Source organism: Anomalospiza imberbis, chromosome 17 (assembly GCF_031753505.1).
Source record: "Anomalospiza imberbis isolate Cuckoo-Finch-1a 21T00152 chromosome 17, ASM3175350v1, whole genome shotgun sequence".
Lineage (NCBI taxonomy): Eukaryota > Metazoa > Chordata > Aves > Passeriformes > Viduidae > Anomalospiza > Anomalospiza imberbis.
In genome coordinates, this window is record NC_089697.1 from 5,613,228 (window position 1) to 5,641,102 (window position 27,875).

General features: G+C 41.6%; 1 protein-coding gene across 2 annotated transcripts in view; it reads right to left on the reverse strand.

Moving 5' to 3' along the window:
- STK4 (serine/threonine kinase 4) overlaps nucleotides 1-27,875 on the reverse strand; it is a 45,809-nt gene that overhangs the window by 14,944 nt on the left and 2,990 nt on the right. Inside the window, exons 3-11 of one of the 2 annotated variants that reach the window (XM_068207561.1) lie at nucleotides 27,113-27,241; nucleotides 25,165-25,279; nucleotides 24,472-24,636; nucleotides 23,900-24,067; nucleotides 23,208-23,345; nucleotides 22,402-22,530; nucleotides 21,923-21,976; nucleotides 19,916-20,102; nucleotides 7,578-7,735 (exon numbers count right to left, since the gene is read on the reverse strand). In XM_068207561.1, the coding sequence (XP_068063662.1) occupies nucleotides 7,578-7,735; nucleotides 19,916-20,102; nucleotides 21,923-21,976; nucleotides 22,402-22,530; nucleotides 23,208-23,345; nucleotides 23,900-24,067; nucleotides 24,472-24,636; nucleotides 25,165-25,279; nucleotides 27,113-27,241 (1,243 nt within the window). The remainder of the gene's footprint in view (nucleotides 1-7,577; nucleotides 7,736-19,915; nucleotides 20,103-21,922; nucleotides 21,977-22,401; nucleotides 22,531-23,207; nucleotides 23,346-23,899; nucleotides 24,068-24,471; nucleotides 24,637-25,164; nucleotides 25,280-27,112; nucleotides 27,242-27,875) is intronic. The other variant, XM_068207562.1, reaches the window with a different exon arrangement.

The window sequence follows — 27,875 nt, forward strand, 5'->3', positions numbered from 1 at the left end:
CCAATGAATAAAACATCAGGAAAACCTGTCTCTTTTTATAAATCATACTTCACAGTGGAACATCTAAGTAATACACTTCAAGATCCTCCTCAATAAGCAAGAGATACCATGGGGGTACAATTCAGGTTTGAAAGTTAATAATTGTCTATCCTGGACTGCCTCCTGTTGTCAGGAAAACAGCCCTTTTACTCGAGTTTGTTTCCCTTCCTCTCACAAAAAGGAACAAAAAAATTGTAGCCTTAATGCTCTCCCATAGAAAGAAATCTTTATTTTAGATCCAGCACAGCAGAAACAAGTACCTCAAGTTTTCTTGCTTCCCAACCAGAAATCTGCCCTAGTTCCATACTGCCTATACAGAGATATCCATCAGCCATCCCAGATCTGGCTTTATCTCTCAAACTGATAAATGCCCCAGCAAATAAGTTCACTTTAAGTTCAAAGTAAAACTATTGGAAAAAGTCAGTGCCTGAGAAGTAATTTTTATTCCAGTCACCACTGGGAAAAAGGAGAGTTCATGATAGATGAAGGGAAGAAACACTTGGACAGAGAAATCCCTGAAGATTCACTCAAAGTGTTTGGTTTAGTCTTCTAAAAATGTTATTGAAAAATGCTCTACTTTAACCAAACTTTTTTATTCTTCTACGCAAAACTATACGTATACAGATGAATTTTTTGAACAATCAATCTTCATTCATCACACAAGGGTCAGAGAAACTTGCTCCCTTAGAAAATAAAGAATATAATCTAAGTTTCATAATAATTCAATAGAAGTCACAAGATTATTTGATTTTCATTGATGCTGTTTAAACGACCTACAAATGTGTACACTTGCATACAGCTATTTTTTTTTTTTTGCGCTGAGACTTTCTGGTGTCTCAGTAACCAACTCAAATTACTCACTTGAGTAATTTGTCTGGGAGAAAGGAGAAACAACGATTAGTGTAGAGGCCTGCATCTGACACCTTTACCAAGCTGCTTAAAAGGCAGAAGTAAAAAGAAGATAAACTTAAGAGGATCACAGCAAAGTTGGGAAACACTATAAAATTATAAATTATAAAAAGTCACACAGCAGCAGCTTTCCCATATAATGCAAGTGTTCCTAGCATCTGCCTTAACCCTGTATCCTCAGCACGACTTCTTCCTACTGCTAGCAAAGACCCAGAGACCAATTCCAACAAAATAAGAGCCAATTATTCAGTCTACCATCATTTTCAAAGCTGGCAACTGCACAGAAAATACTCTCAAGTTTTTAATCGATTGAACTTTTAAAAGGACAAAAGGTAGTAAAGCTATAAAGCATCAATATTAGATTGCTAACAAATGCTATCCAAATGGATGTTCAGAGAAACCAAAGACGTTGAATGTTCCAGGTACTGGCAGACAACGAGCTGTTCACAAGACAAATGACACCTTCACAGACAGCATGCAATAAATTAGAGACTCTGGTCATTGTAAAGCAGCGTGTGTTTACTGTTATTGATAAGCAATAAATCACCTGCCCTCCAACAGCTCCGCCCTATAAATCACTCCCAGTGAAAGAAACAGATGGTTCCAGTGTGCAGCCGTTCTTCAGCAGAGCTGGGAGAGGGCCTGAGCTGTGCTGAGCCATGGCCACGTTAACTGCAGCCGTGCCACAGGGTGCAGGGGAGCAGCAGGAGCTGCAAGTCCCTGCACCTGACATTCCAGCTGGGACTGTGGCCGGGTGGTGCCAGGCTGAGCAGCACCTGGTGCTCCAGAGGGCATCCTCGCTGCACCTCCCTGGCCTGGACTGCAGCCCACTGCCATCCCTCGTGGCTGGGCCCTCCCTGCCTGGACCGCACCTGACACGCACAAGCAGCCTCTGATCTGCAGCCTGCTCTCTACCTGTAAAATATAGAATAAAATGCGGATAAAAAAGATACCATGGTCCTAGTGCTCTGGCAGCCTTGCTCGGAAACAATTCAGCTTTCTATACACTTTTCAGCAACTCCAATGTCTTGCTATCACACCAATACCTAACTTGCCTAACTGGAAGGAAACAGATTCACGTTCGTGTTTTCACTGCAAACAAACAGCCTCTTGGTCAGGCTAAACAAGTTGAAGACACCATTAGACCAACACACTTTCCTTTTTTGCTGGTAAAGATACCAGAACTGGGTTTACTTATTCATTTATTTATTTTAAAAATCTGTTTCCAATGTAAGGTTTTGAACTACTAAGTAAAAGCACAGAAATGATGATGTGAATAATAACAGAATATCCCAGGTGAGATCAGCATAATGAATCACTGTCTCTAGTAAACAGAAAATTTTATTTTTCTTTACTACTTCAAGAAAAATAATTATACCTTCACTCAGGGAAGAGGAAGGTTTGCTTTTATCTACATTACACTTGCAAAAAAAGAAAAATCTATGCAGTGGCTGTTAAAAGCCCTGGTTAGAAGCTGCTTACAGACAGAGAAAATACCAGTTTCCTATCAAATAATTATAATATTACATAGATAATATTATAATAATTATTTCCTATCAAATAATTATAAATGGACATCCAGTTATTCAGCTATTTGAAGGAGACTGCAGTTGAGATACCAACTCCCACAATTTAAGACCTCCAAAAGACGCAAATATACTTTTAGAAATGGGACTTAATTAAATTTTAAGATTTTCCTTGATGTTTTGCTTCAGCCACTTGTCAGACCACTGGCTTGGTGAGCCAGCATCCAACTCCTTACAGCTTCCAGCTCCAAGGAGCCCTGGGCAGGACTCAGGGTGAGCAAACAGAACCAGAGGCCACAAGAAGTGGTGTACAGACACTTTTGAAATGCAGATGTCTCATTTCAACACTGGTCTATTTTAAGGAGCACATTCCAGAGAGAAGTCACACATGGACAGCAAATGGTGTCACTTTGGAAGCAGCAGGTCAAAGAGCTGGGAAGAGATCAATAGGTGGGGAAGAGCAGGGTGTGATCCCACAACTCCTGAAGCTCCTTCTCTGCCCATCCCTGACAGGCAGGTTGTGGAGACCAGAACTGCTGCTTCTGTCTGGGGGCTCTGCCTGTGCAGCCCTGGAAGAAGTGGCAGCTGATGAGCTCTTGCATTCTTCCTCCCAATTAGAGGCAATTAACACCTCCTGCTCATCCTTCTTGATTTTGCCCTGGAAAAATTTCCTAAGCCACAGCTCTAATGCTTGCAGGACAGCCCTCCCCAGCAGCAGAGAAACAGATGACACTGTGCACTGAGAAGTGATGAAGGCTGCTTTGGAATGCAGGGAAATCACAGCAATCTTTCCTGTCCAAAGAAATTCCCATCAGCAGCCAGCGAGACACTGCTCAGAGGGAGCTCTAAGGATGAGCTAAGCCAGAGAATGGCACTCACAGCACGGACACACAGAGCTGAAACACAGGTTCACTCCCAGCACACTGCAGGGTGGTGGCACTGTGACCAAAGGCCATGGCAGCTGTCACCTTCCACAGAAATCTGACAAACAGGCCACGTCTACTCCTTCCACTTCTGCAAAGCCTGGCATTCTCAAGGCTATATGTTAGTTTTATTTTCCCAAGGACAGAATCTCTGCTCCAAAGTGTTTCTGCTTCAAAGAGAGTACCTGTGAATGCAGATCCTCTCCATTAAGCCAAGGAGAGAGAAGGATGGATCCATATCAGGGCTGCTGATAATTGCAGGAATGGGAAAAGTCTGACTCACCAACACCTTGCAGATGCAAGCAAATCAGGGTTTTCCCAAAAGAAGCAGCACACTTAGGAAAGAGACATAAGCCTTGATTCTGGTTGTTATCTTCCTTCCCAGCAGGATGGAGATTGCCAGTGCAGAAAACCAGGGGTTCCTGCGGGGGAATGGCACTGCCTCCCTTCAACAGCCCAGCTGCCTCCTGCTGCTCTGCCAGGGCACAGAGAGCAGCTACAGAGCCAGGGAAGTGTCTGCACCAGCGCAGCTCTCGACACGCAGCCTTGCACAGGCAAGGAATGGCTGGCAGACCCACAGGTGCTGGAATCAAAGAAAACCTTGGAGCAAACAGCTCCAATTCCATGAAGACTTGATGCCCTGCAGTACTCTTGCCCTAATCTCTGTCAGAAAGTTCATGTCCTACTTGACTTCACATCCAAAACAAGCCCCCAGGATAGCAAAAATTCACTGATAAATGAAAAAAAATATGACTTAGAATTACAGCAAAACCTAAATTCAACACTACAGGTATTGAAAAAGCCCTGCAGTCCCATCATGATGGCAAAATTTGAGACTGACCAGGGCCCAACTGCCACTGATTTTTGCCTGTGGAACCACACTCATGACATAAAACTGAAAAGGTTTCAGTGTTGTCAAAGCTCCCATAAACCAGGAGTGGCTGGCACCTGCAAATTTGCTAACAAAACAGGCTTTCAGTAAAAGGATTACTGATGTAATACCAAACATTCATGACTGGCTGATCCACAAATATGTGCTACAATAGGTTTGGCAACACTGAGGGCCTTTCAAGCAGGGCCAGAATAAAAACAAGAGATTCTACTTTAACCACAAGTGATATTAGAACACTGACGTGCTCAGAGCAGTTAAAAGGCTTTTAAAATAGGAATAAGTAAAGGATTTGTTGTGTCTGAGGGCAGGAAACACTACACAACTAATTTTCCTATATGTTACAGTACTACCGAAAGATTAAAGTGAAAAAATGTAGGACATTGACTAAACAAATCTTCTAGCATTATTAAGTCTGTACAACAGCATGTGACTAATGTTCACTGGCAAAGTTAAATGCAACTACAAAAATTCTGAGATCTGATTATGGCAATTAGGAATTATCCATACAATGCAGCCTGCCTATTATCAGCCTACCCCTGCAGCAATCTCTGCTAGAGTTTGTTATGTTCTTCCTAAAAGCAAGAATTTTTGCCCATAATTAGTATTTTTCTCCCCATGTTAAATAAATCATAATGTTGTTGAAAATATTGTTCGTAGTCAAACAGGGCTTAAAAGATCCTTGCTCAAACCTGAGAGGGGATAAACATTAACAGCATCAAGCACTGACTAATCATTTAATAACAACTTCCACCTCAGAAATCCAAGGCTGGAAATACTTCTTTGGAAATACTCTGGATTAGTGCCATCTCTGACCACAACCAGAACATCACATTTAGGAGGAATGGAGTTCATCACCTTCCAGAACAGGATCTCTGGGTTTTCAGATCTGCAGTGGATGGGGGTGACTCAATCTAACCCTCATCTAATGTGACATTGCCATTGTGATATAAATAGTGTCTTATTTGCCTGCTTCAGAACAACAATGTTAGTCAAGAAAAGGTCAAATGGTTTTGCCACAGGCAAAAAAAGAGCAAAAATATTTTGTAATTTAATATTGCCTTTTTTTTTTTTTTTTTTTTTGGGAAGACAGGAGACTCCAGGTGCTAGTCACACAGGAAGAATACAGAAAAGAAGAGAAGGCATATTTATCTAGTCTGCAGTAGCAGAAAGCAATAATATTTCAATCATTTCTTAAGGCCCAGAGGAACAAAGATTTACCTGGCATCTCACTGATCTCATCTCTACTTGGAATGCTGCAAACTGTAGAAAAAGGCTGCTCAAACCTGCCTACTTTGGCAATGCAGAAGTAACAGCTGCAGGCAGGTCTAGGACAGATGTACTGGATACAACTGATGAATGCCTTTTTTTTCTTATTCCACAGTGCTTATTACATTGATGCTTTCAATTAATAAATCATTGATAAACATGACTTTTTACCCATAGTCATGAAATCAATCAATTTTCAGCCAAATGGGAAAAATACATGATTTTAAGTCTTTGACTACATTATACAATATGAGCTTGTACTAACCCTCAGATAAGGGCTATAGAAACACCCACATTATTTATTAAGGCTGCTTTCAAGCAATTTTCTCATCCTACAGGAAAAAAAAGTAGCTCTGTTCCAAAATTTACATGCAAGGCAGGCTGGTACATTCATACACAACTGAACTAGAGAAACATATAGAGCTGTGAAGTGAAATTTCTACAAACTACTTCACAAAGGTGCCCTAAAGGCCGATTTATTGCTCACTTTTATTGCTTCCAGCACAGTGGGAATCTGTGCACACGGCAATACTGCATTACTAATGGAAATGAGTAAACGGGGTCACACATGTCACAAGAGTTGCTTCTTTTCATGTTCTAAAAATATTTGTGGGTCCTGCTTGCTGGAAAGGCAGCAACCTTTGCTTGTGTTGTCTGTGCTGGCTGGGGGTACCCTGCACCTACAGCTCCCAGGGTGCCCAGGGGAGTGCATCCCACTCAGAGGAAATACACTGCTAAACCTGTTATCAACCAAATCAGACAGTAAAATAATTACAGCAAATTTCTCCCTGGGCCGTCCTCTGCAGGCTACAAAAGACTCTGAAGATCATGTCTCCTGGGAAATGCCACTCAATAAAAAACAATTGTTTATCATTCAATTAAGGTACAGCATGAGGTGAATGAGATAAATGAAGTACCTGACTCGACTGGAATCTTGTGTTGGGCCCAGGCCCTGTGAGACACAGGCAGCTTGAGGGTTATTTTTGCACAAAACATGCTTATGCTGTGGCTTTATGCCTTGAGACCAAAGATAACAAAGATAATAGTGCAAAGAGCTACACGGGAGGGAATGCAGGAGGTCCCCTCAGCTATTCTTTGCAGCCTGAACAAGAAAATAAGAAAAGCAGGAGCAAAGACAACAAAGTAACAGCAGTAAATCTCTACAATCTACAGAAAGAGAATGAAAAACTCCAGCTGTTATTCCAGCCTCGAAGGGAGGCATCTCCTCGAGTGGTGAGCAGCAGAGGGAATTTGCTTTGCACACTTTGGGGGGTGAATATCTCCCGCTACTGCCAGAGTGACAACCTGAACCACAGGCAGGCACTGAAAGGGCACACACAGCAAAAAGGGCTCGCAGTGAAAGATCACTGCAGAAAAATGAGGGAACAACGTTCAGCATCTTCTGGCTTTTTGAAATCAAACATGAAATTTTACATCCACACACACACACACAAAGAAATCATATCAAATCTACGAATAATAGGTCTTTCTTTGAACTTCTGAAAAGTTCCTGAAACTTTTGAGCACGTCAGCCTTAGGAAGGAAGAATGAAAATAAGGATTTGAAATGAGAAATGAAGACAAGCTTGATGTTTGTATAATAAAACAAAATCCAGAGCCAAAGCTTTAGAAAAACAAGGAAATTCAATAGTTCTAACACTGTTCTTTGTCCAACACTAGACATTGAGGATTTGCATTTTCCAACTGCCATCTGGAATTATTTTTTTAAATTTTAAATGCATAATGGGGAAGTAAAGCAAGACAGCTTATACCTTCATGTCCTCAGGCTTTTTTGTTCCTTTGTTTGCTTTTAAACAAGGAACGTTTACAGATAATGACTGGCTACGATTACTGAGAAATACATAAAGAAAACGAGTTTTTCAAAATGCCCCATCCAAATGCATTAGCAATTAGAACCTCCTCAAGTTTCCATTAGTCTGTCAAAACAAGAAATAATCTCATGGCAGCTGACTAAAATTCTTAAAGATTGTCACATTGATTGAATTTCAAAGTATAGACTTACAAATTCGTAGTCTCCATCCTGTGGTACTTTCCAATCAGATGAATTTTTTGTCTGGCCAGAAACATTCTTCCCAAAGCTATTGATTTGATTCTCCTTCTCTTTCTGTTCAAAGTATTCAAGGAATGATGGTCTGGCTGGCTGCATTGTTTCATCCCTCCCTGGAAATATTAAAAATAAGAAAAAAAAACAGTTGTTTTGAAAAATACAGTTTTGGTTATATAGCCCTACATCATACCCAGAAGTAATTTTATTTTTTTAGCACACACTAAATCACACAGTACTGCTAAAGTACTTGCTAAAATACTATTTTTCAGCATCTCTTCCATCATAAAACTGACGGCACTGTGAGAAAAGTGGAGAAGGAAAGCTGGAAGCCCAGCACAGAAGTGATTACAGTGCTGGAGGCCTTGGCCTCTAGACCTGCAATCCATCCCTGCCAGCACACTCCAGGTAACCAACCTCCTTCATGCCCTGAATGCCAGAACTGAACAGCTGCTGGCGAGACAGGCTGGGCTCTTCCCTCCCAGCCAGGCGCCATGCACTGCAAAAGGAGCAAGCTTCAGAAATAAACTGTGCTGTTTCACAGCAGAAACTCACCTTTACATTTGTCAACAGACCAGGACAAAAATGAGGCTTTCAAAGACCACAAACACCTTACAAATACCACAACATTTGCCTTGGGTAGAAGTGGTCAACTTTTTTATATTTTTTGGTCAGAAAGGCTTATTCAGCTTTCAAAACTTGGGTATTTGTCTTTTTATAAATAGTCAGTAGGTGTTCAAGTTTACTGCCCTAGTTTTCTTTTTGTAAATTAGTTCTTCTGAACCAACTTTTTCAGTAGAAGAAAGGCTTAGACTTAGACTCAAACAAGCCAGGTATACACATTAACCATTCAATTCTAGGCTGTAATTAAGAAACTTAGGATAGTAAGAAATGGGAGGGCAGCTTCATTGGTAGGGTGATGACAGCACAATAAGGAAGTAAGTGATGAAATGTCAGAGGATGAAAATGCTAATTCCCAACATAGACAGAAAAAAAAGCTAAAACAGGAAGAAAACATGAAATTTAACTTCACAGCAAGTCAAGATTATAAGGCTTCCAGCATCTCCAAGGGAAGATTTCTTCAGTATGCAACCAGTCCAGCACCAGATGCTGCCCAGGCTCTGCACACTTAAACTGGGCTGTCCTGAGTTTCAGCACAGCTAATTCCTTAAGAGCCTCAGTCCAAACAAAGAGGCAGGCTTGCACAGCAAATGTGCTTTAACAGGGCTGCAACACAGGACCACAAGAGCTGCAGGCACAGCTAAAGGCTGCTCACAGCTCAATGCCACTGCACTGCTCCTGGTGATGAAATCACCAAATCCTGTGAGCAGCATGGAAGCAAGCACTGTAACCCACTAAATGGTTTTGTTCTGTAACACAAGGTTCTCTTGAATAAGTTACTCATACTTGAAACATATGTTTTAGGTGATGCAGAAACCACAATTTTCAGAAAGCAGGACCAGGACTGGAGTTAACAGAAAATGGCACCAGAACAGCCTAAGTCTGGACTGCAGAAATGAGTTCAGTGCTGAATGCCATACGTTTGAAATAAATATAAACTGCCAGGCAGCCAACCAACCAAGAGTTTAGAGCTTCAAACAAGCACACAGGAGATGTCCTGTGATGAGCTGGCAAGGTCTGTGTAATGCAGAGACTCTCCCACAAGAATCTGTACAGAAGGCAGGCTGTCACAAAACAGTCCTCTCTAAGGACATTCGGCAGTGCTTTCCTCTTGAAAAAATATTAGCTGCTCTGGAAACTCATTAAGATTTAATCACACAATATTACTCTTGCATATAAAATTGCCACCCAGTAATCCAGAACTTCCCTGGCAGACTCTGTCTGAACCTCAGAAAAGTGGATGAAGTCCTTGGTCGGCTACAAGATACTCTAGGAAATAATTTGTCTATAGACATGTTAAATAAAGAACAAATTTCTACAAAGTATGAGAAATCTTGGCAGGATGTTTGGGTTGTGATACTGTGAGAAGTGTGGTTCTGCACATCCCTAAATGTCATGATGCATTTTGAAAAAGCCCTGCATCATTCTGCCTCTCCAGGGCCAGCTAAAAGCTCAAGCATGAACTGAAGTGCTGATACTTTTGCACCACGACAACTGGAGCAAAGACAAATTATTATACCCCTGGCAGTAGTTCCCCCTTTTTAAAAAACAAAACTGAAAAACTCATCATACATAATTAGATCAAGAAAGACACCTTCAGACCAGCAGCGTGAAGGTCAGGCAGGGAACACGTCTGCAAAGTGGAGAACAGCTTTGCTGTTGGGAATAATTACTGAAATACAATCACAATCCAATTACTGCTGTGTGATAAAACATTTATTTAGAATGAAGTAAACACACCCCTTGTACTCTGCTGCAGCTCAGCCTGCTTGAGGCAGGAGGTAAGTTATTGTGGACAATCATGGCAATGTTTAACACCAGCTAATTTTGTAGAAAGAGAGGAATTCATAATTAGCCAAGCTAATCTATACACAGCTCACTGACAGCCAGCCTGGGTCTCAATAATTCAGACTTCCTGGGGGGGAAAAGAGAAAATATAAATCATGTTTGTACTCTGTTTTGAAGATTACTGTTTGCTGCAGAAGAGACTGTGAAAGCAAATGTTTCACTCCAGTGACATTGACTTATTCAGTTCTTGTCTATTTACTTTCTAAAAAACTGTTCCCTCAAAAACAGAGCTTAATTCAGGGTGCAAGTTAAAATAATCATGCTCATTTCCTCACATCTTGTGTCTTACCAAGAACTGCAGTATTTGCACTTGGCAGAAGGGATGTGCAGAGTCCCACCTCTCCAGTGTGCCCAGGTCCCACTGGATGCCATCCCTTCCCTCCAGCATGTCAAGTGCACCACACAGCTCAGGGCTGTCGGTGACAAAAGGAAGAGCAGGGAAAATTATGTACCTATAGAAGACTTTCTTGCTGCCCTTGATGTCCCTGGCCATATCTAATTCTATCAGGGTTCAGCTTTCCTAACCTGATCCCTGGCTGCTCAAACAACCTCTGTGTATTTCTCCCAGGCTACCTGTCTTTGCTTCCACTCTCTGTAGGCTTCCTTTTTGTGGCTGAGTTTGTCCAGGAGATCCCTGTTCATCCATGCAGGCCTCATGGCATTTTTGCCTGACTTCCCCATTGTCAGGATGCATTGCTCCTGAGCTTGGAGGAAGTCAGCTTTGGATATGAACCAGCTTTTTGGGCCCTTTCTCCCTCCATGACTTTATTCCATGATACTCTACCAAGCTTATTCCTGAAGAGGCCAAAATCTGCTCTCCTGAAGTGCAGGGCAATAAACTTTCAGTGTGATCTCCTCACTCTCCCAGTGAGAGGATGAGGAGAAATGAACTGCAGCAAAGGGTAACTTGGCTGGGCTGAACAAAAGGAAGGAAGTTTCACAGCAGGGATGGTTGTGCAACAGAACGGGACTGGAGTGACTTTGCAAGGCCTCGAGCAACCAGATCTGACTTTGCACTTGTCCTGTTCCAGGGACAAGTGCACACAGGGAATCAGCCTGATGAGCTCCAGAGCTCCCTGCCCACCCAAGTGCTTTTGTGGCACATGCTCTTCACACCCACCATCAGACACCTCTCACCCTGCAGTCACCTTAGGCCTTGCAAACACAAGCAACATTTAATCACCAATTTAAGTACATTTAGTCATCAATTTTAGTACATTTAGTCATCAATTTTAGTACATTTCCACACATCAACACATAACACTGCATCTTAGTGCTGCTTTGTTTTTTAACTGATATAAAGCAGAGATTGCTAACTGACAAAAAATGGAGAAAAAAAGAGATGGTAATATAAAAGGAGAAATAGCTGTGATGCAGATCTAAGATATCTGAAATTTTAGTTGCTGCTATGATCTCTGTAGGGGTGTGGATGCAGCAAGATGGACAGAAACGTTCCCAGAGACAGAAAGACATTACACCAAATCAATTATCATCCCAGCACAACTGAACTTCTTTTCGTCAATCTTAGCATTTAACAGCAGTGTCATCTTTCCAAAGATGACCTGCTATTAATTCAACACAAGAGTCACACCACTATATCTTTAAAATTTTGGTAACAGGCAGCCAAAGACAAAAATCGATCACTGCTATTTGCAGAAGCAGATGCTGCTGAAAGATGACACCGCACCAAATGTGTCCGTGCCAAAAAGCATTTAACTTCCTAATTTTATAGGGTTAGGCTAAAATATGAGCATTTGACAGAAAGTGAGATCACAACTGTGGTAGAGAAGAGCCTTTTATGAGAAGGTCACCCCGTGGTGACAAGAATGGTTTCACTGTTGCATCTATTTTGGAATCTAAAGAGTTGCTTATAAGGATGAGCCATGAGAGCTCCCTGGAGCCATTAAAGGTCTATCATTTAGATATGCAGTCATCTTTTAGGAGCTATATTAATTACACAAATGGAGCACCACAGCTCTGCTGGGGCTGGTCCAACTGACTGCAGAATTGCAGGTTCAGAGTGGCTGTGCAGAGCAGGGAGGGCTGCTCAGAGCTCAGCCTGCATTCTGCGAAGAGAAGAAGCCCACCATGGAAAACTTCACAGGTGTTGGCTGGTTTTAAAGTCATGCTTAAGAAGTATAAAAACATCTGTAGTGTTGTGTCTGATAACAGAAAAAGGTGTGAAACTAGTGGGTCCAAAGGTAGAGAATGCTCTAAGTTGTGCACAGCAAATATCCCTGTAAATTTCTGTGTTGTTCTTCAGCACTGGAAAGCAATGTCCAACTGCTTGTGGCAGTGTGCAGGCTGGGACAGTCCCTCTCCAAGCACTAACAGCCCAAAGACAACTGACAGGTACAGGCAGGGCTCTGCAAGAAGCCAGCACTTGGATCCTCTCCTCTGCCAGGCTACAGCAAGGGCAACTTGTAAGGAAAAAACTGAGCAACAGTCCACTCCTTTCCAAAAACTGTCACCTGTCTGAACAGTTGAGGGAATGGAACAGGTCAGTCTTAGGGGCTGACTGCAGCATACAAACCACCTCACATGAAGCAAAAGATGACAAAGAAGGTGTGGAGAGCCTCCAAGTCATTTGCATTTCCATATGATGCTGCAGAGAAAGCAGAATGATAAAGAAGAAACAGCCCAGTCAATCAAACCAGCAAGAGATTTACTTTTCATACCCAGCAGTAAAGAATATCCATGAAACCAGGTCACTTGCTATCATCTAGCCCCAGAAATCAAGACTCATTTCGTTGATTTTGCCAAATTAGCTCTCACAATTGAAAATTTTCAGAAGCTTACAAACTTCAAAGGATGCTTTCAAAAAGAAAGGGAGATTTACAGAAACCTTCTATCTATCTGAACAAGCTTGCTGAAATGAAAATTTCTGCTTTTCTGTAAAATTATTCTTCTCTACTCAAACTTGACATCAGAAGAATCCTTGTTTTATTATTCTTTCCTCTTGAAAGGGATTGCTAAGGTCTACCTGGGGTGAATATTCTGGAGTTACAAGGCTTGTCATGAGAGGGAGAGTAAGATAACCTCAGGAACACATTTTGTGTGCACTTCACTCAAGGCAGTTTACAAAGTTAATACTCAAATATCTGTTCTTGAACTCACAATGATTAGATTTTCTCCCTATACCACAAAAATTGGGAGCTGGAGTTATGGCTGGGCACAGTCAGGAGATAATGCTCCAAATTAATTTACAATGAAGCTGACATAAATCAGCAACAATGATCAATTACTACACTAGTGATTTCCAACTAAAACACGATCCTTGGTATATGTATGTGCATTTGTCAAAAATTCAGAGGCTGCAACCTCTACTAAGCCTTAGTCCTCACTAGTCTCAGTAAGCTGCTGCTTTATATTCAATTACATAACTTTAAGACTGAAAATACATATTTAGGATGCACAAAAAAGTGCCTGTTGGTCATGTGTAAGCAACACTTTATTAATAAAATTAAATTTCAACTGGAACTGCAGTTTTCTTTGCTTTGGGCTGTTTTTTAGAGATCACAGATGAACTTCAGCAGCTGGACAGCATAATTTGTACAGTGTGAAGAGGACTGAGTCATTTTAAGCAGCAGAGCAGAGACATGTCAAATGACTGAACCAGAGCAAAAATTGCTCCATCGTTAGTAAGTTCATCCCATGGCAAGAGGAGCTGAAATTTCCTTGCATTAAAAGCAGAACACGTAACACTTTTTATCTCTTTATAAGGACAAGTCTCTCCATAATTATGGCCTATGTCAAATTAAATCAAACCAAAACACTCCCAACAGGTTCTGCTAATAAGAAACTCCTAAATGAACATAAAAATCAACCTAAATCGCTTAATGAATAAGGTGTGAAAGACATGTAAGGAGAAGAGCACCAACACTTACCCAAAGCTGTAACATCTATAGTGAGAACCCTTCCAAAAAGAGGGGAGGAAATCCTCACAGTAATTGAAGGTGCTTAAGGTCAGGTTGCCTCTTTTTATATCTCCTCTGCTTTAAATCTCAGACATGACTATAAATATAGAGCAGCTTTCTTCCTCCAGCACAGATTTTCAGTGGCCACCTCACGTCTTTCACCTCATTAGCTTGAATTGCTAATTTAGTCCAGCAGCCACGGCACGTGACAGGCAGCGAGATGTGAAGGTGCATCCAGAAAGAAGTGAACATTTCCTATCCTGCATCCTCTGGCTCGGCTCCTCATAAATCTTAATGAGAAACAACCTCATCAGCAGGGATGTAGTCTTCACATCCAGCACCTGTGGGTAACAGCTCAGGCTCCCCAGATGGCACAGAACCAAGTAAGCACTTCCAAACTCCCTTTCTATTCATAAGCCAGAAACTCATTTGCTTATCTAGAGAGAACAGAAAACAACACTGCAATGGACATTTTTTTCCCCTGAAGCTTGAAAATCTGCTGGTAGAAACAAATATGGTTTTGAACTTCTGCAATTTAAGGAAGGAATTTAAGAGTTGACACTTTTCCTTATTCTTATGCTTAGGAGTAAGGCTTTCTCCAGGATTTATTTTGATCCAGTAGGGAGTGAGTTTATTCTTAGAAGAGACAGGTAGGCTCCAGTTTGCCTGTATGTGCAAATGCACCAATGTGCATGGGACAGAGATGTACTTGCCAAGTGATTTACTACTATTCTGTCTCTTGGCTGAGTCTCCTGAAGCACACTGCCTCCTGCACAGTGCTCAGGACCCTGTTAATCACATCTCCCATCTTATCCAAGAAAAATGCTTCTGTCCAGAAAAAAAAAAAAAAATCCCTACTTTCTATCCCCCACCCTACTAAATACAGGAGTGCTCAATAATAAACTGTTAAAACCAGCAAAAATAGCTTTGTTGAACACATACATTCTTTCACCAATTTCAGTATCCCTGAAAAGATAAACAGATAATTAACTTTGTCTTAGCAATGAAGCTTTGTCAAACGTGCAGGACAACCAAGGGTAGACAAGTATCCCCCTTAGATCCTGGATTAACTTTCCTTCATCCTCCAGCCTGCACAGAGCCAGTATTTCACTTACTAGGGCCAGTGTTCAAAAAGAAAAACAAAACACAAAACAAAAACCCCACAACAAAATGACAGCACACACAACACCTCCCATCCCTCAGAAATGCTGTCTGCATGTTCATGCAGCTTGATACTGTTAAGCAAGTTTTGCTGGCCACTGCTTATGTCAAGCTTGCCAGCAAGGCTGCTATTAAAAGTCAGAAAGCAACAGGAACATTTCTCTGTGCAGATTTGTATTCTCCACACCCCAAGAGTGGCAGTAGGATGATTCTTACAGTTCGAGAACAATTTAATCAATGTAGGAGTTTGTATAAGCAGCATGTTATTTAAATGCATTATAATGCTGGGAGTGTTTTATGGTTCAATTATGACTAAATGGATCAATTTGCTTTAAACACAGAATTGCACCACTGGACATTAATAACACTAAGTAGTGGGAAGCTGCTGCAAAGAGCTATTGCTGTCCATGGAGAAAACCAGAGGCAAAATAAGAACCTTTGGCCAGTATCTTTGACGCACACATGATGTAAATCCTGACAAGACGTGGAGTTATTCTCCATGGTAGCTGCAGGAGCAATTTGGATAACGTGTCACCGCACTTTTCCGCACAACTTATGACATTATCACCTATGGCTACCTCAGCTATACACCAGTAATACTTTAGTCAATTACAATATTAATGCAATCACATAATCCTTCTGCCACCCATTCTCATTCTGCTGCTCACATTGCAGGTTTTACAGTCACTGCTTTATGTGAAAAATCTCAGGTTAATTCATGGGGAAAAAACGTTTCCTGAGTCTTGGCAGAAACATTTCCCTGGCTTAGGTTTAAGTGTCACCCACTGGATGTCTCACACAGCCACCAAGATGACAAGCTTACTCTGAATCATTTGTCAAATAGGAAATTGCCAAGTTTGCATCTTAGCTCATTTAATTTGCTAATGAAGCCCAGTTCCCCCTCAAAAGGGGAAATATTTTTTTTTAAATGACACAACCATGCTTAGCAGTGTGGGCATGGTAAAAGCACAACAAAACCCAAGCCACCTCAAACTGTGTAAGAATGAAGCCTGTTTTTCTTTTTATTTTGAACACTTACAAACTCCAAAGAATTTTTACCAGCACATTACATTATCAAGGTAGAGACAACAGTGTTATTAAAGCCTCTGGTCTACCTCTGCAGCAGATACTGTACTGAATGTGTGCCACATGAACAAAAACCCCACACCACAACCCTTCCCCTGTCTCCAGATTCCTCATTCATCTCAACCCGAACACCACACAGCCCGACTCACACTACTGCTGGCAGTTCTGCATTCTCCAATATAATTCACCAATTATTTCATGCTTAAACAAGCAAGATGTACTTTAACAGAGAAAATAGGGCAGACTATAATACTAGACAAACTAGATCCAATTTCACTTGGATCTGATCGTATTGCAGTGTTCAAGGAAGTCAACATTATTATAAAATTATGTTCCACTCTTTAAATCAAAGGGACAAATTCATGCCAAGATTCCACTATCTAAACAAGTACAGCAAGTAAAGCAGAAAAAGGAAGAGTAAAAGCATAAAGAGTAAAAAATGCTTCATTGTTTACTAGCACTATATATTCTCTCACAGAAAAATTTAAAAAGGACATTTCCAGACATATTAACAGCTCAAAAGTTATTCCAGCTCCCAAGCACAATGGAAATGTCTGTTATTACAAATCATTGCTCGTCTATAGTTCTCCAGCTACATTTAAAGTTTTCCTGGAATAGTTTAACTGCAATCCATAAGAAATCTTTCAGCAATTGATTTAGAAGTAAAATGTGTCGCAGCACAATTTAGTATCTGCAGTCTCAGGCAATCACTTGAGTGCTTTCAGAATGTGCAACAGAATGGCTCAGTGACATTTTAAATGATGCCTGACTATTTATATTGAGTGCCCAGAATAAAGCCAAGCAAATGAAAGAATTTAAGCAAACACAATTACAACTCAATTGACTGCAAAACAAAACATCCCCTACAATGTAAAATACTGGAATTTAAGATTCCTCTGAGCTAAGAAGTCACAAACTGATTTATGCAAGAATCACTTTCAAGTCTACTGGAATTTGCACTTCCAAGGCTATTGGAAGTTGTTTGTTAGAGACTTCTAAGACAATCCAATCCATAAAACACTGAAATACAACACTTTACACACTTTTTACATTAAAAGGAAATACAATCAAACACAAAACTAGTTAAGACACAGATTTATTATTTTAATTAGAAAGAAGGGCTAGAACACAACTTCAGAAACCTGCAGTTAAAAAGCCCAGGACACCTAGGGAAGCTATAATGCCATGTAAAGAAACAAACCAGAAGATTTTTATTGACTTAAAAATAGGTTCTATTGTGAATCACAAGACAAACTGCCAAAAAAAATTAGGTGTCTTTAAAAATATGATTCAATGAAGCTCCTTAAAACTCAGTTGCTCTAAAACAGCATTATTATATTTATATGGAAGATTACAAAAAAGCACTTTCTCTAGAGGGTTCTGCAGCAGGCTGATGAGCTTTAGGGCTAAATGCATTTAACTGAATGTTAGGAATATGTAAATGGCAAGCTGAAAAATGGAGCTGCAGGGAATTCTCACAAAGGGCAAGCTGCTCAGAGACACTCCTTGCAACCCCAAAACAAACTGAGAACTGCTCTGTGCAGCAGCCAACATTTCAGAGTTACACCACCAACGGAGGAGAAAAGGGTGTTAAGGTAAGGTTATCATTTTAATTAACATCAGATTTGCTGGAATGAATCTACAAGCTGTCAAAATGCAGAATAACCTGCAGCAGAGTAGGCTCACTAGGCATCACTGCGTGAAGCCCATGGGCGTGGAAGTGGTCCCTGTGCCAGCCTCCAGGACCTCCAAACGCCTCCAGAGCTGCTGCAGCACCTCTGCCACACACCTGGCTGTGAACACCTTGCCCAGCAGCAGCTGAGGAGCAGCGAGGTTATAAGGAGCCTGAAGTCTAAGGAGGGTTTAAAATAAAAACTCCACTTTCTAGTCACGGAGATCTGGAGGTGTCAGAGCTTGTTGTGGAGCTCCCTCTTGAGGGTAGAGGCTGCCCTGTGGTAAAGGCATCGCTGCATCACTGCTCAAAACCTGAGCATGTCCTTGCTAAAGAGATACTATCAAAGGCATCTCCTCAAGCCTCTGAACACCACACACAGCACTAGGTGCTTTTGAGTTACGAGCACAGCAGCATTAAAAAGATATCGAGAAGATAAGCACATGTCAAACACTGAAGATAAACTCTAGAGGTGCTTTACTTACACAGTGCTGGCAGTGCAGGAGCACCAGACAGCAAAACCTCTGATATTGTGAGCCATGAAATGGAACAATACACACTGATGATGAGAAACTATCAGTGCTGTCTCTTAGTAAAGAAACTGCAGCTTCACTAGGTTTATTTAGTACTGCTGAAATGTCCCTTTCTTTGGATGACATTTTTGCTGCTCTGAGCCTCCATCCATCTCCTTGCTAGGCCAACCTTGTCCCACCACTCCACTGCCTTTGCTGCCCCAAGCTGCTACATGGACTGACACCTCTGGGTTTTAATGTGCTGAATCATGTTTATCAACATTTGGAAAATTCTTTAAAGGGATTCTGCTGAAATCTCCCTCTCAAACCCAACATCGTTTCACGAGCTTCAAAGGGCCCTGACAGGGAAGAAGCTTTCAGCACAGAAATTCCTGAGGAAAGGATTTTTCCAAACTCCTGCAAAGAACAGCTAAAGGCTCAATATCAGATGGCCAAGGAAGTCTTTGGAAGCAGTGCCAGAGCCAAAAGAACAAACCTTGCATGTGATGATCATACTTGAGTACTGCTAAGCCCTCAGTCAGCACTTTCTCCAGTCCTTGAGCAAACAAACATCCAGGCTGGCCAGTTGAGTCATCCCTGACTACCTCTGCCTCAGGACTGGGAGGTTAACAAACCAGTGGGAATGGATTTCTATGAGAATCCATAATTCAGAAAAGATTCATTTTCTTGTAGTCATACTTCTCTGGGAAGGCTCTCCCTGCCATTTCTTTAATCAAAGAAACATTTTCAACCCTTTTCCAGCTCAAGCTGTAAGGTCTTCCACAGACTATCAGTCACATAATTTAAAATCTTACATCCTCTGACAAGGCTTGTGGCTTTAGTAAGCTCTCCTGTTTTAGGGCAGAGTGGATTTCAACTTGAGTGTCTGAAAGAGCAACACGGCTCACTGGGCTGTCCTCAGTGACTGCAGGAACACTAAAGAAGCACACAACTCCAGAGAGATGCCAACCCCTCCCACGGCGTGTCCTGCCATGATGCAGCCTGCAATGTATTTGTCATTTCATAAATCTGTCTCTTCATTGAATGCATCACTCCTAAAACAGACTTGCTGCTTGCAGAGGCCAGGTTACAGCCAGATCATCATCTAAAGCAACATACATTTTGTGATTAACTCCCTGTTAGAGTCCCCCTGTACATTGTGTGAAAAATACAAAACCAGCAAAATAGAACTGACAAAAAAAACCACCCCAAAGCAGTAGCTAGAATCAGATCTTATTTGATTAACACAAAAGCTTGTGGAAATTGTGCACTTCAGCTATACCAAGTGCAAGACTACAAAGCATGGCTTGAAACTTGGACCTAGAAAGGTTTCTCAGAGGGCACTGACCTAAGTGTTTTGGCTGCTTACAACCAAAAGATACAATAATCTACCAAAAATATCAAAGCAGGTTGAGAATACATATCATAGACCACATGAAGCTTTAAGTAATATTCCAGAAGTCAGAGATGTTCCCTTACTTTTCATGGTGCCCTCCTCCTCTTCCTCCTCGGTGTTGATGACCATTGTGCCCAGCTGGGACTCCAGGGTGCCATCGTGTTCTATCATGGTGTTGGCTCCATCACTCATGGTGTTCACAGCTCTGATTGTGCCAGTTTCATCTCCACTCGCCCTCACCATGGTGCCCGAATCCGTCTCATCCTCCTCCTGTTCCAACATGCCACAAAGAGAGATTTTACTGATGGTGGTGAAGTGCCATGGAGAATGTCTGTATTTAAGGACACTGGCAGGTCACAGTAATTCAGAGGTTTTTACAGACACACACACAGAAGCGATGTTTGGTTTATGCACTTTGTTCTCTCCCTGTCATCTCCAAACAGGTAATGAAAACTAATGAATACTTTTCTGCCAGCATGATAAGTAAGAGAACAGATAAATAATCAGCAGAAATAATCAGCAGTGCAAGTTGTATCTCATTTTTGAGCTGGTGAAGTGTCTGTAAGAGCAGATCAGAACACTCAGTCATTAGTGTTTCTATTCATGCAGGCAGTTCTGAGAGCTGACCCTAACCCACTCTCTCCAGTGGTACAGCTCACTGAGGAGTCACCAGTTACTTGACAGCACCAGGTCTAAGTCTGGAGAGTATGTGGCACATGGAAAGATAAGTTCCTCATCCTGTTCTTTTTCTATTTCTTACATTTAGGTAGTTTTACTCATTATAAACTTCAGGAGCACTGAAAAAAAAAATAACTACATCTGCAAATCTTTAAAAAGGATTCAAACAAATTATCAAAGTTTGGTAACCTTTTTCAATGCAAATAACTTTTTATCTTTCCATTTGCTTAAAGGGACTAATAACAAAAGTCGGAATTACTGCTGCCAAGGCTTAGGAGACTGATTCTGTAGGAAAACACAACCTCTTCAAAGCACTTCTGGCAGAACAACTTCCTGGCAGAGCTATGTTAGCCAAAGGTGGCAGTTTCATCAGGTGGTGTGTGCTTCACTAAGTGTGTATTGTGACTAGGACTTCATGAAGAACTGGGTCAAGATTTCCACAATCCATTTGGTTTCTTCAAAATGTGGACCAGCTATGCAACTGCATGAACAGAATTCCCTTTCCAGGATTACAGCAGAGTTTCCAGGCATCTCACCTTAGATGAGATGCTCATGTTTTGTTCTCAGGATGAAGTTCACAGTCTTTATGTGACCATGGCCTTACTGATCTGTGTTAGTGTTAGAAAGAAAACACACAGGTGTTGCACATCAAGCTGTAATACTCCATCTCAGTGTCATGGAAAGAGAGAAGTCACCTTTCCACGTTGTGGTGTTCCCAGCATTTTACCTGCTGTGTCAAGAGTGTCTATAAAATTTACTTCCCAACCTCAAAACCAATAGCAGGAGAGGAGAAAACTACACAAGATGTTAATAGAGGAGAATTAATATTGTATGGAGTTGAGTGGGTGAGAGGAAGTAATAAATATGTTAGCTACACATCATTTAACAAAGGACTACATCAGAAGTTTTCACATCACTTGGGAAGTGTTTGGGAAGCTTTTCTGCTAGCAGACATGGAGTAGAGAAGCTTCAGGAAAACACACACACCAACAGAGAGGACTCAACTCCACCACACAGACACCACCTTTCAGCACTGTGACCCCAGATCAGTCAGAAATTAAGGGATGGCAAAGACAAAACTCAGGGTAGGGACAGTACTCGTAGAATTGACATCATGGCAACATGACCAATAAAGTTACTTCCACACTGAATAAATATCCAGTCCTAGACTGCAAAACCAGATGCACAATGCGTTCAGCACAGATACTATGGACCATGCTGCTCAAGTGTCACCCCTGAGCAGGGCTGGCATACAATGCCTTGTGTTGCCCATTTCATTTACTCAGGCTGAAGCAGGCAGAGGCTCAAAAACCAGCTTTCAACATGCTTCCCAAATTGACATGCTGTAACCACTGAAACACAGAGCCAAACTGAAATTCACAGCAAGCCCTGAACACTTCCCATGCCCTCACCTCAGCCTTCTGTCGGTTGCTCTTGTGTAGAAGAAAGTTTCTATAAGGGATGTTCTAAAGCACAATTGTAAAACAACACAACAGACTTATATCACAGTGCATCAGAGATGATGTTATTATTCTATACAAGGAGAGCAGTCTAAGACCTGAATCTACAATGAAAACATTGTCACTACTGCATAAATAATATAATCCAACTGGGAAAATGAATCAAGTCTTCTGCATACAGCACTTTGTAGCCCAGCCTAAAGCTACACTATAAGGTGAACAGTACCCCACACATGCTGCTGTCCCACTCAAACACAGCTTGAGCAGGGACCAAGCATCAAGTTACACAGTCATAAAGTAGAAAACTCCAGCACTAAGTCAAATCCACTGGCAACTGGACAAAATATTGCAAAAACAAAACCTGAAGCAGTTAAAACTTATGAAAAGAGCAAGAGTTTGGACTTTGCACACTGCTGCTATTAAATACTCACTGAATTTTCTTCATCCTCTTGATCGAGTTCACGCTGTTGTGCCTCTTGGCGTTTCAGCTTGATGTCCATTGCTTCATTAATCAGGTCCCGCAGAATTGATACTCCTTTGGCACTTTTAACAAATGGATGCTGAGAAATATTTTAAAAACAAATAAGCACTACATCCAAAGCAGGACAGAACAGCAAAACACTGTTACTATGGCCTACTTGAAATCAAATTAAGGTTTAACTCAAAACATTACTAAAATAAAGATCCAGTTCTTCTGTTTGGCACAGGAGGGAGACCTTCCACCCTCCAAACAAGATCAAGCTCCAAGGGCTCAACTGATGTGAGACCTTGGGCTCATTCACCACCCACAGCTCTACTTACTTCTTTCCTTAGCTTAGCTGTCAAGAACCAATTACACAGACCATTACCGTGCCTGGAACATTCCGAGCAACCACTTTCACTCAGCCTGCCCTGTTTTGTGTTTTAAGAGACAGTTTCTTGGCAGTGTTGGTGGGAATTTGAAAGTAAAACAGCAAATCCAAACCAAACCAAACCAGCAAACCAACAACAAACTCTGAAAGCCAAAACAACAAAAACAACACAGAGAAGACAAAGGAAGTTGAAGTCAGACGGGTTCTCAGAGAAGAACTGAGAAGTTGAAGTTGAGTGTGAGCTTTTTAAAATGAGTTACTAAAAAGTAAAATCTGTAGTGAGCAGGAGCAGCAAGAAACGAAACCAACATCTCAAGAGCCACACAGCACAGCCTGACCTGGGCAAGCCTCCCCCAAAGCTTATGTTCTCCTAAGAAAAGGCAGACCTGCAGCAGCTGTGTTGCAGTGGCTCTCTGCTCTGGGCTCTTCACAAGACACTGCTTCACAAAGTCTGTAAAATTGTCCGACCACAGCTCCGGTTTCCGGAATGTTGGAGGTGGATTGGTAGGAATCATGAAAATTGCCTGAAAGCAGAAGAGTATTTCAGATTTCCACGACAAAGCTTAAAACCAACAATTCAACATAAACACATCCAAACACACGCTGGTACTAAAGAACAGTGGACTTTTCAAGGTGCTGCCTCTGAGGAGTTTGTGCCAATATTACACACAAATCTGCTCACAGGGATCAAGTAGCAGGAAAACAGACTTTTCTCACTAGGTATTCACACCTGGCTGACCCATTATGTGCCCCAAAAGTGTGACTGACATTTTTCAGTCTCTAAAATTTGTGCTTGCATTAAAAAAAAAATTATTTGGATAATCCAGCTGAAAGTATCCTTCATGTCCAACACAGAGCACAGCTATGTCTTAACAGAAAGAAGAGGATTGTGATTTTATTCCCATGCAGACTCTTCTTGACAAAGACCTGTTTTTCATTTAGTCAACAGCACAAAGAACTGACAGAAAACAACTTGTTCTATACATTAAAAGCAAGACTGCATGCTGATATATGATTCAGCCAGCTATGATATCAAACCTTTTCCAAACATCAATACATTTAAGGCCACAGTCCTTACCCTCATGGGATGAATATCTGCATATGGTGGCTTTCCTTCAGCCATTTCTATTGCAGTGATTCCCAGGGACCAGATGTCTGCCACACAATTATACCCAATTTCCTGAATCACTTCTGGAGCCATCCAAAATGGGGTCCCTATGACTGTGTTCCGCTTTGCCATGGTGTCCTGAGGAGAAAAGGATAAAGATCCAGACAATGGCAAATGTATTAGCCACAAACAGTCATTAATGATTAATCATCATTAATTATCACTCTAATTATCTTGCACGCATGAAGATTATTAGACTCAACAAGACTAGAATACAGAAGTCTGCAAAGATCAATTAAAATGTGCTCACAGAACTTAAAAGTACCCTAAAAAAACCAGCAAATGCTATTACAAACCATTTCTTAGTTGTAACAGCTTCCAGAGACTGAGATCTGCTCTAATCTGCTGCTGGTTTATCATCTCGTGTTGATGCAAAGTGCTAAAAACCAGCTATGAGCAATTTGTCCAGCTCCACAATCCCATCACACACACAGATTTAAAAGATAAACTGAAATGTACACAGCCACCCTGGTTTTACTTACTGTAAGTTGTCCTGCCACTCCAAAATCAGCAAGCTTAGCATGTCCCTCTGTATTCAGCAATATATTTCCAGCTTTGATGTCCCTGTGTATTTTCCTCATAAAATGCAGGTACTCGAGTCCTTTCAGAGTCGACTGCACTATTGTAGCAATTTCCTCCTCTGTGAGCTGAAGAAGGGAAGAGTTACTGCCAACATGCCAGTGGCTGAGACACAGCACTATTGTGCTTTGGTCTGTATTTTACTGAGATTCACTAATTGCCACTTAATTGCCTTCACTAAAGGCTGCCATACCAATGGGGAATTAGTTAGTGACTTACAGTGTTACGTAGCAGAATTAGATCACAACCAGCATACATAAACACACTACCACATTTCATATGCCATAACCTTTTCTCAGCTAGCAATTCTTACCCTGAAATAACCAAAGTAAGGCAAAGTAGGGTCTTACTTGGAATCAGTCTGGGTTTTTAGGAAAGCCAACACACCAAAACCTGCTCCACCAATTAAATTGTCCAGAAAACCAAAACTCAATCAGTTTTCTCGTTTTCAGAGTAACAAAAGACCTGCATCTCAAATTATGGCCAATGGTTGTGTCAGGCACTGAACACTGAGAATTATGCCCTAACTACTCAGCTTCCTTGAGCTGCTGGACACCCATATTCCCACCCATGCACTCAAAGGAGAAAGGACATACAGTTTTATTTCGTAACCGAATAATGTCAGACACAGATCCAGCACCACAGTACTCCATGACTATCCACAGGTCTGTGTTCTTAAAATAGCTGCCGTAGTATTTCACCACATGAGGACTAGGAAAAAAGAAGGATAAAACAAAGGGTCAAACACCAGTAACCAGCATCACTGAATAAGCACAATACACTGCAGAGACCCTAAGTACCTTCTAGAAACTCAGAGCTGAAGTGGCACTGAAACCCAGATCAGAAGTATTCCAGAACACCCTGAATTCTGCACAGGGCTCCCCAGTCCTGCCAAGCCTGTTCCCACAGCAGGGCTCATATGACCTGCCAGTAAGTCACTCCAGGGAGCTAAACTGTCCAAAAAATCCCACGGAAACAAGGAACGATTAGTCCTCGGTCTGGTCCAGCTCCCTGAACCAGGTTACAGCAGGGTCAGTGCTGGGACAGGACAAGGAATGGGAAACAGGCCACAGCAGCCCCTGGAAAAGGTGCTACAGAACATTTGCAAAAAAACACAAACAATAAAAAAACCCCACAATTTGCTAGAAAATAGCTATCATGCTCATTAAGACAAACATTCCCCCACTGCCACGTGAACCTGCTTGTCTCTTTGATTTAGTCCAGGATATATTTTAGGATCTCAGCACAACCTAAGATTCTGTCTCAGTCAGCTATCTGGCTGCCCAAATAGCAAACAACCTAGAAAAGTACACTGCTCAGAAAAAACATGTATCCTCTGGAAAAGGTAAAGCAGAAACTAACAGAAAGACTGTCCCTGATTTGATGGAGCTAAGGAATAAAAGGAATATGTAAGAATGAACATTTTCTAATGAAAAAGCTTTAAAACTAGTAAGTCAGTCACACTGCACAGTGTCCCTTAATGCTTGCACAGAAAATATGATGCTCCAGTGATTCATTCCCTGTGCCGTTCACAACTCTAAGGTCTCACTTCAGGCCTTACAATACTAATATTTAATTTAAGAGAAAGTAGTAATGCATTTCAAGTTACGCAGTAAGGTTTTTCAGGAACAACTTCTTTTCAACGTACACTCTGCTGCCTGCCCCTAAGTCATCATTTAACTACAGTGAGAGTGGAATGCAATACAGTAAGTGACTGGGACCACAGTTTTATACTGCTCATGTAATTTATTTTAAATGGCTTTCCACGCAGGAAGTCCTTCAAAGTAGTGTTTCCTAAGACCAGATTCATAACACCAGAAGAAATGAGCCTATTTTAAACCTTTAGCCTTGGACTTTGAGAGGGTCTTCCCTACCCACAAGCTCTTCACTGCCTAAGTCACTGCAGCATCTCTTCCTATAAAATCACGCACAAAGGGGAACAACATCCATCAGCCCACCGAGCTGCCAGCAGGTTGTTCTGGGGGTGCTCAGATCAGCAGACAGCTTGCGCTGCAGCAGAGCCTGCAGAGGCAGAACAGGACCAGGAAGGACAGTCCTGCCACACGAGCAGGTGACAGCACGGAGGTTGTGCACACACAAGAGCAGCCATGCATTAGCGGCTCTCATCCACATGCCCTTCAAAAAAGAAACAAAAAACCTCCTTCTGACAGTTTTCTATGCCTTGCTGGGAAGGCACCACCCCTGTGGGCACGGCAGCTGCTGTTCAGCTCACAATCAAGTTCCCACTGTCCAAGAAGTGACGGTGCCCGGGCAGGAGGCAGCGACTGCTGACAGGGCTGGCTCTCGGCTGGCAGCAAGCGCAGGGTTACCGCACTCAGCCCAGTGCTCCCTCCTGCTGCAAGCTACACTTCTGCTGTCTTACCTCTGCCTACCAGCTAAGGTGACTCAGTTGATACGAGGTAACTTGATTGTACAAGTCCAGCCTTTTAAAAAACATTTAAGGCAACGTCATGGCTCTAATGCTGGGTGACGGGTGATACTTTTCCCTGCATCCCAATAAAGGGTTTTGCAGCACACACTTACCTGTCACATTGCTGCATTATGGATATTTCCTTGATGATTTCTTGCAGGTCAGATTCCACAGGAACTTGTTTTATTGCAACAACTTGACCCGTTTCTTTATGGATGGCTTTGAACACACTGCCATAAGAACTAGAAAACAAAACATTAAACAAATAGTGAATATAGTAATATTTTAAAAATGCAAATATTATGGTTTTGCTTTTTGCAAGTGTAATCATCATGTAAAATATTAACTATCCTTTTATTAAAAATAATTTGTATTTTAATATTAATAATCAGCCCACTAACGTCTAAACACTGTAATACAAATAAGTCAGCACACTGGGGCAGTGAGGGAAGGGCACACTGTCATTACACTGACCATGGCTTTGGAATGGCCTTTCACACAAATTCAACAACTAACATTTCTTTTTTTTTTTTTTTCCAGCATAGAGTACAAGCTGAGCATCAGTAAGAACTACAACTCTGGTCAGAGAGCTTTGCTTGCTCCTGTCAGATATTACCACTCTTATTTCCAGCTTCTTTACTTACAGCAGCCAGGCAGATTTACAACTCAGTCTTTTCAAACTGCTTAAGGCAGTGAACGTAGCACTGCAGGAGTGTTCCCATGCTGCTCTGCCTCACCAAAGGGCACAAGTTCACTTCCACCAGGCAGATCTCCCTCAAGAGGTACCAGGGATGAACTACAAAATCTCTCGAGCTCCCACAGAGCTCTACCAACTCCAGGCTGGGATTTTTCACGAACTTTTAAACTCCCAACTGC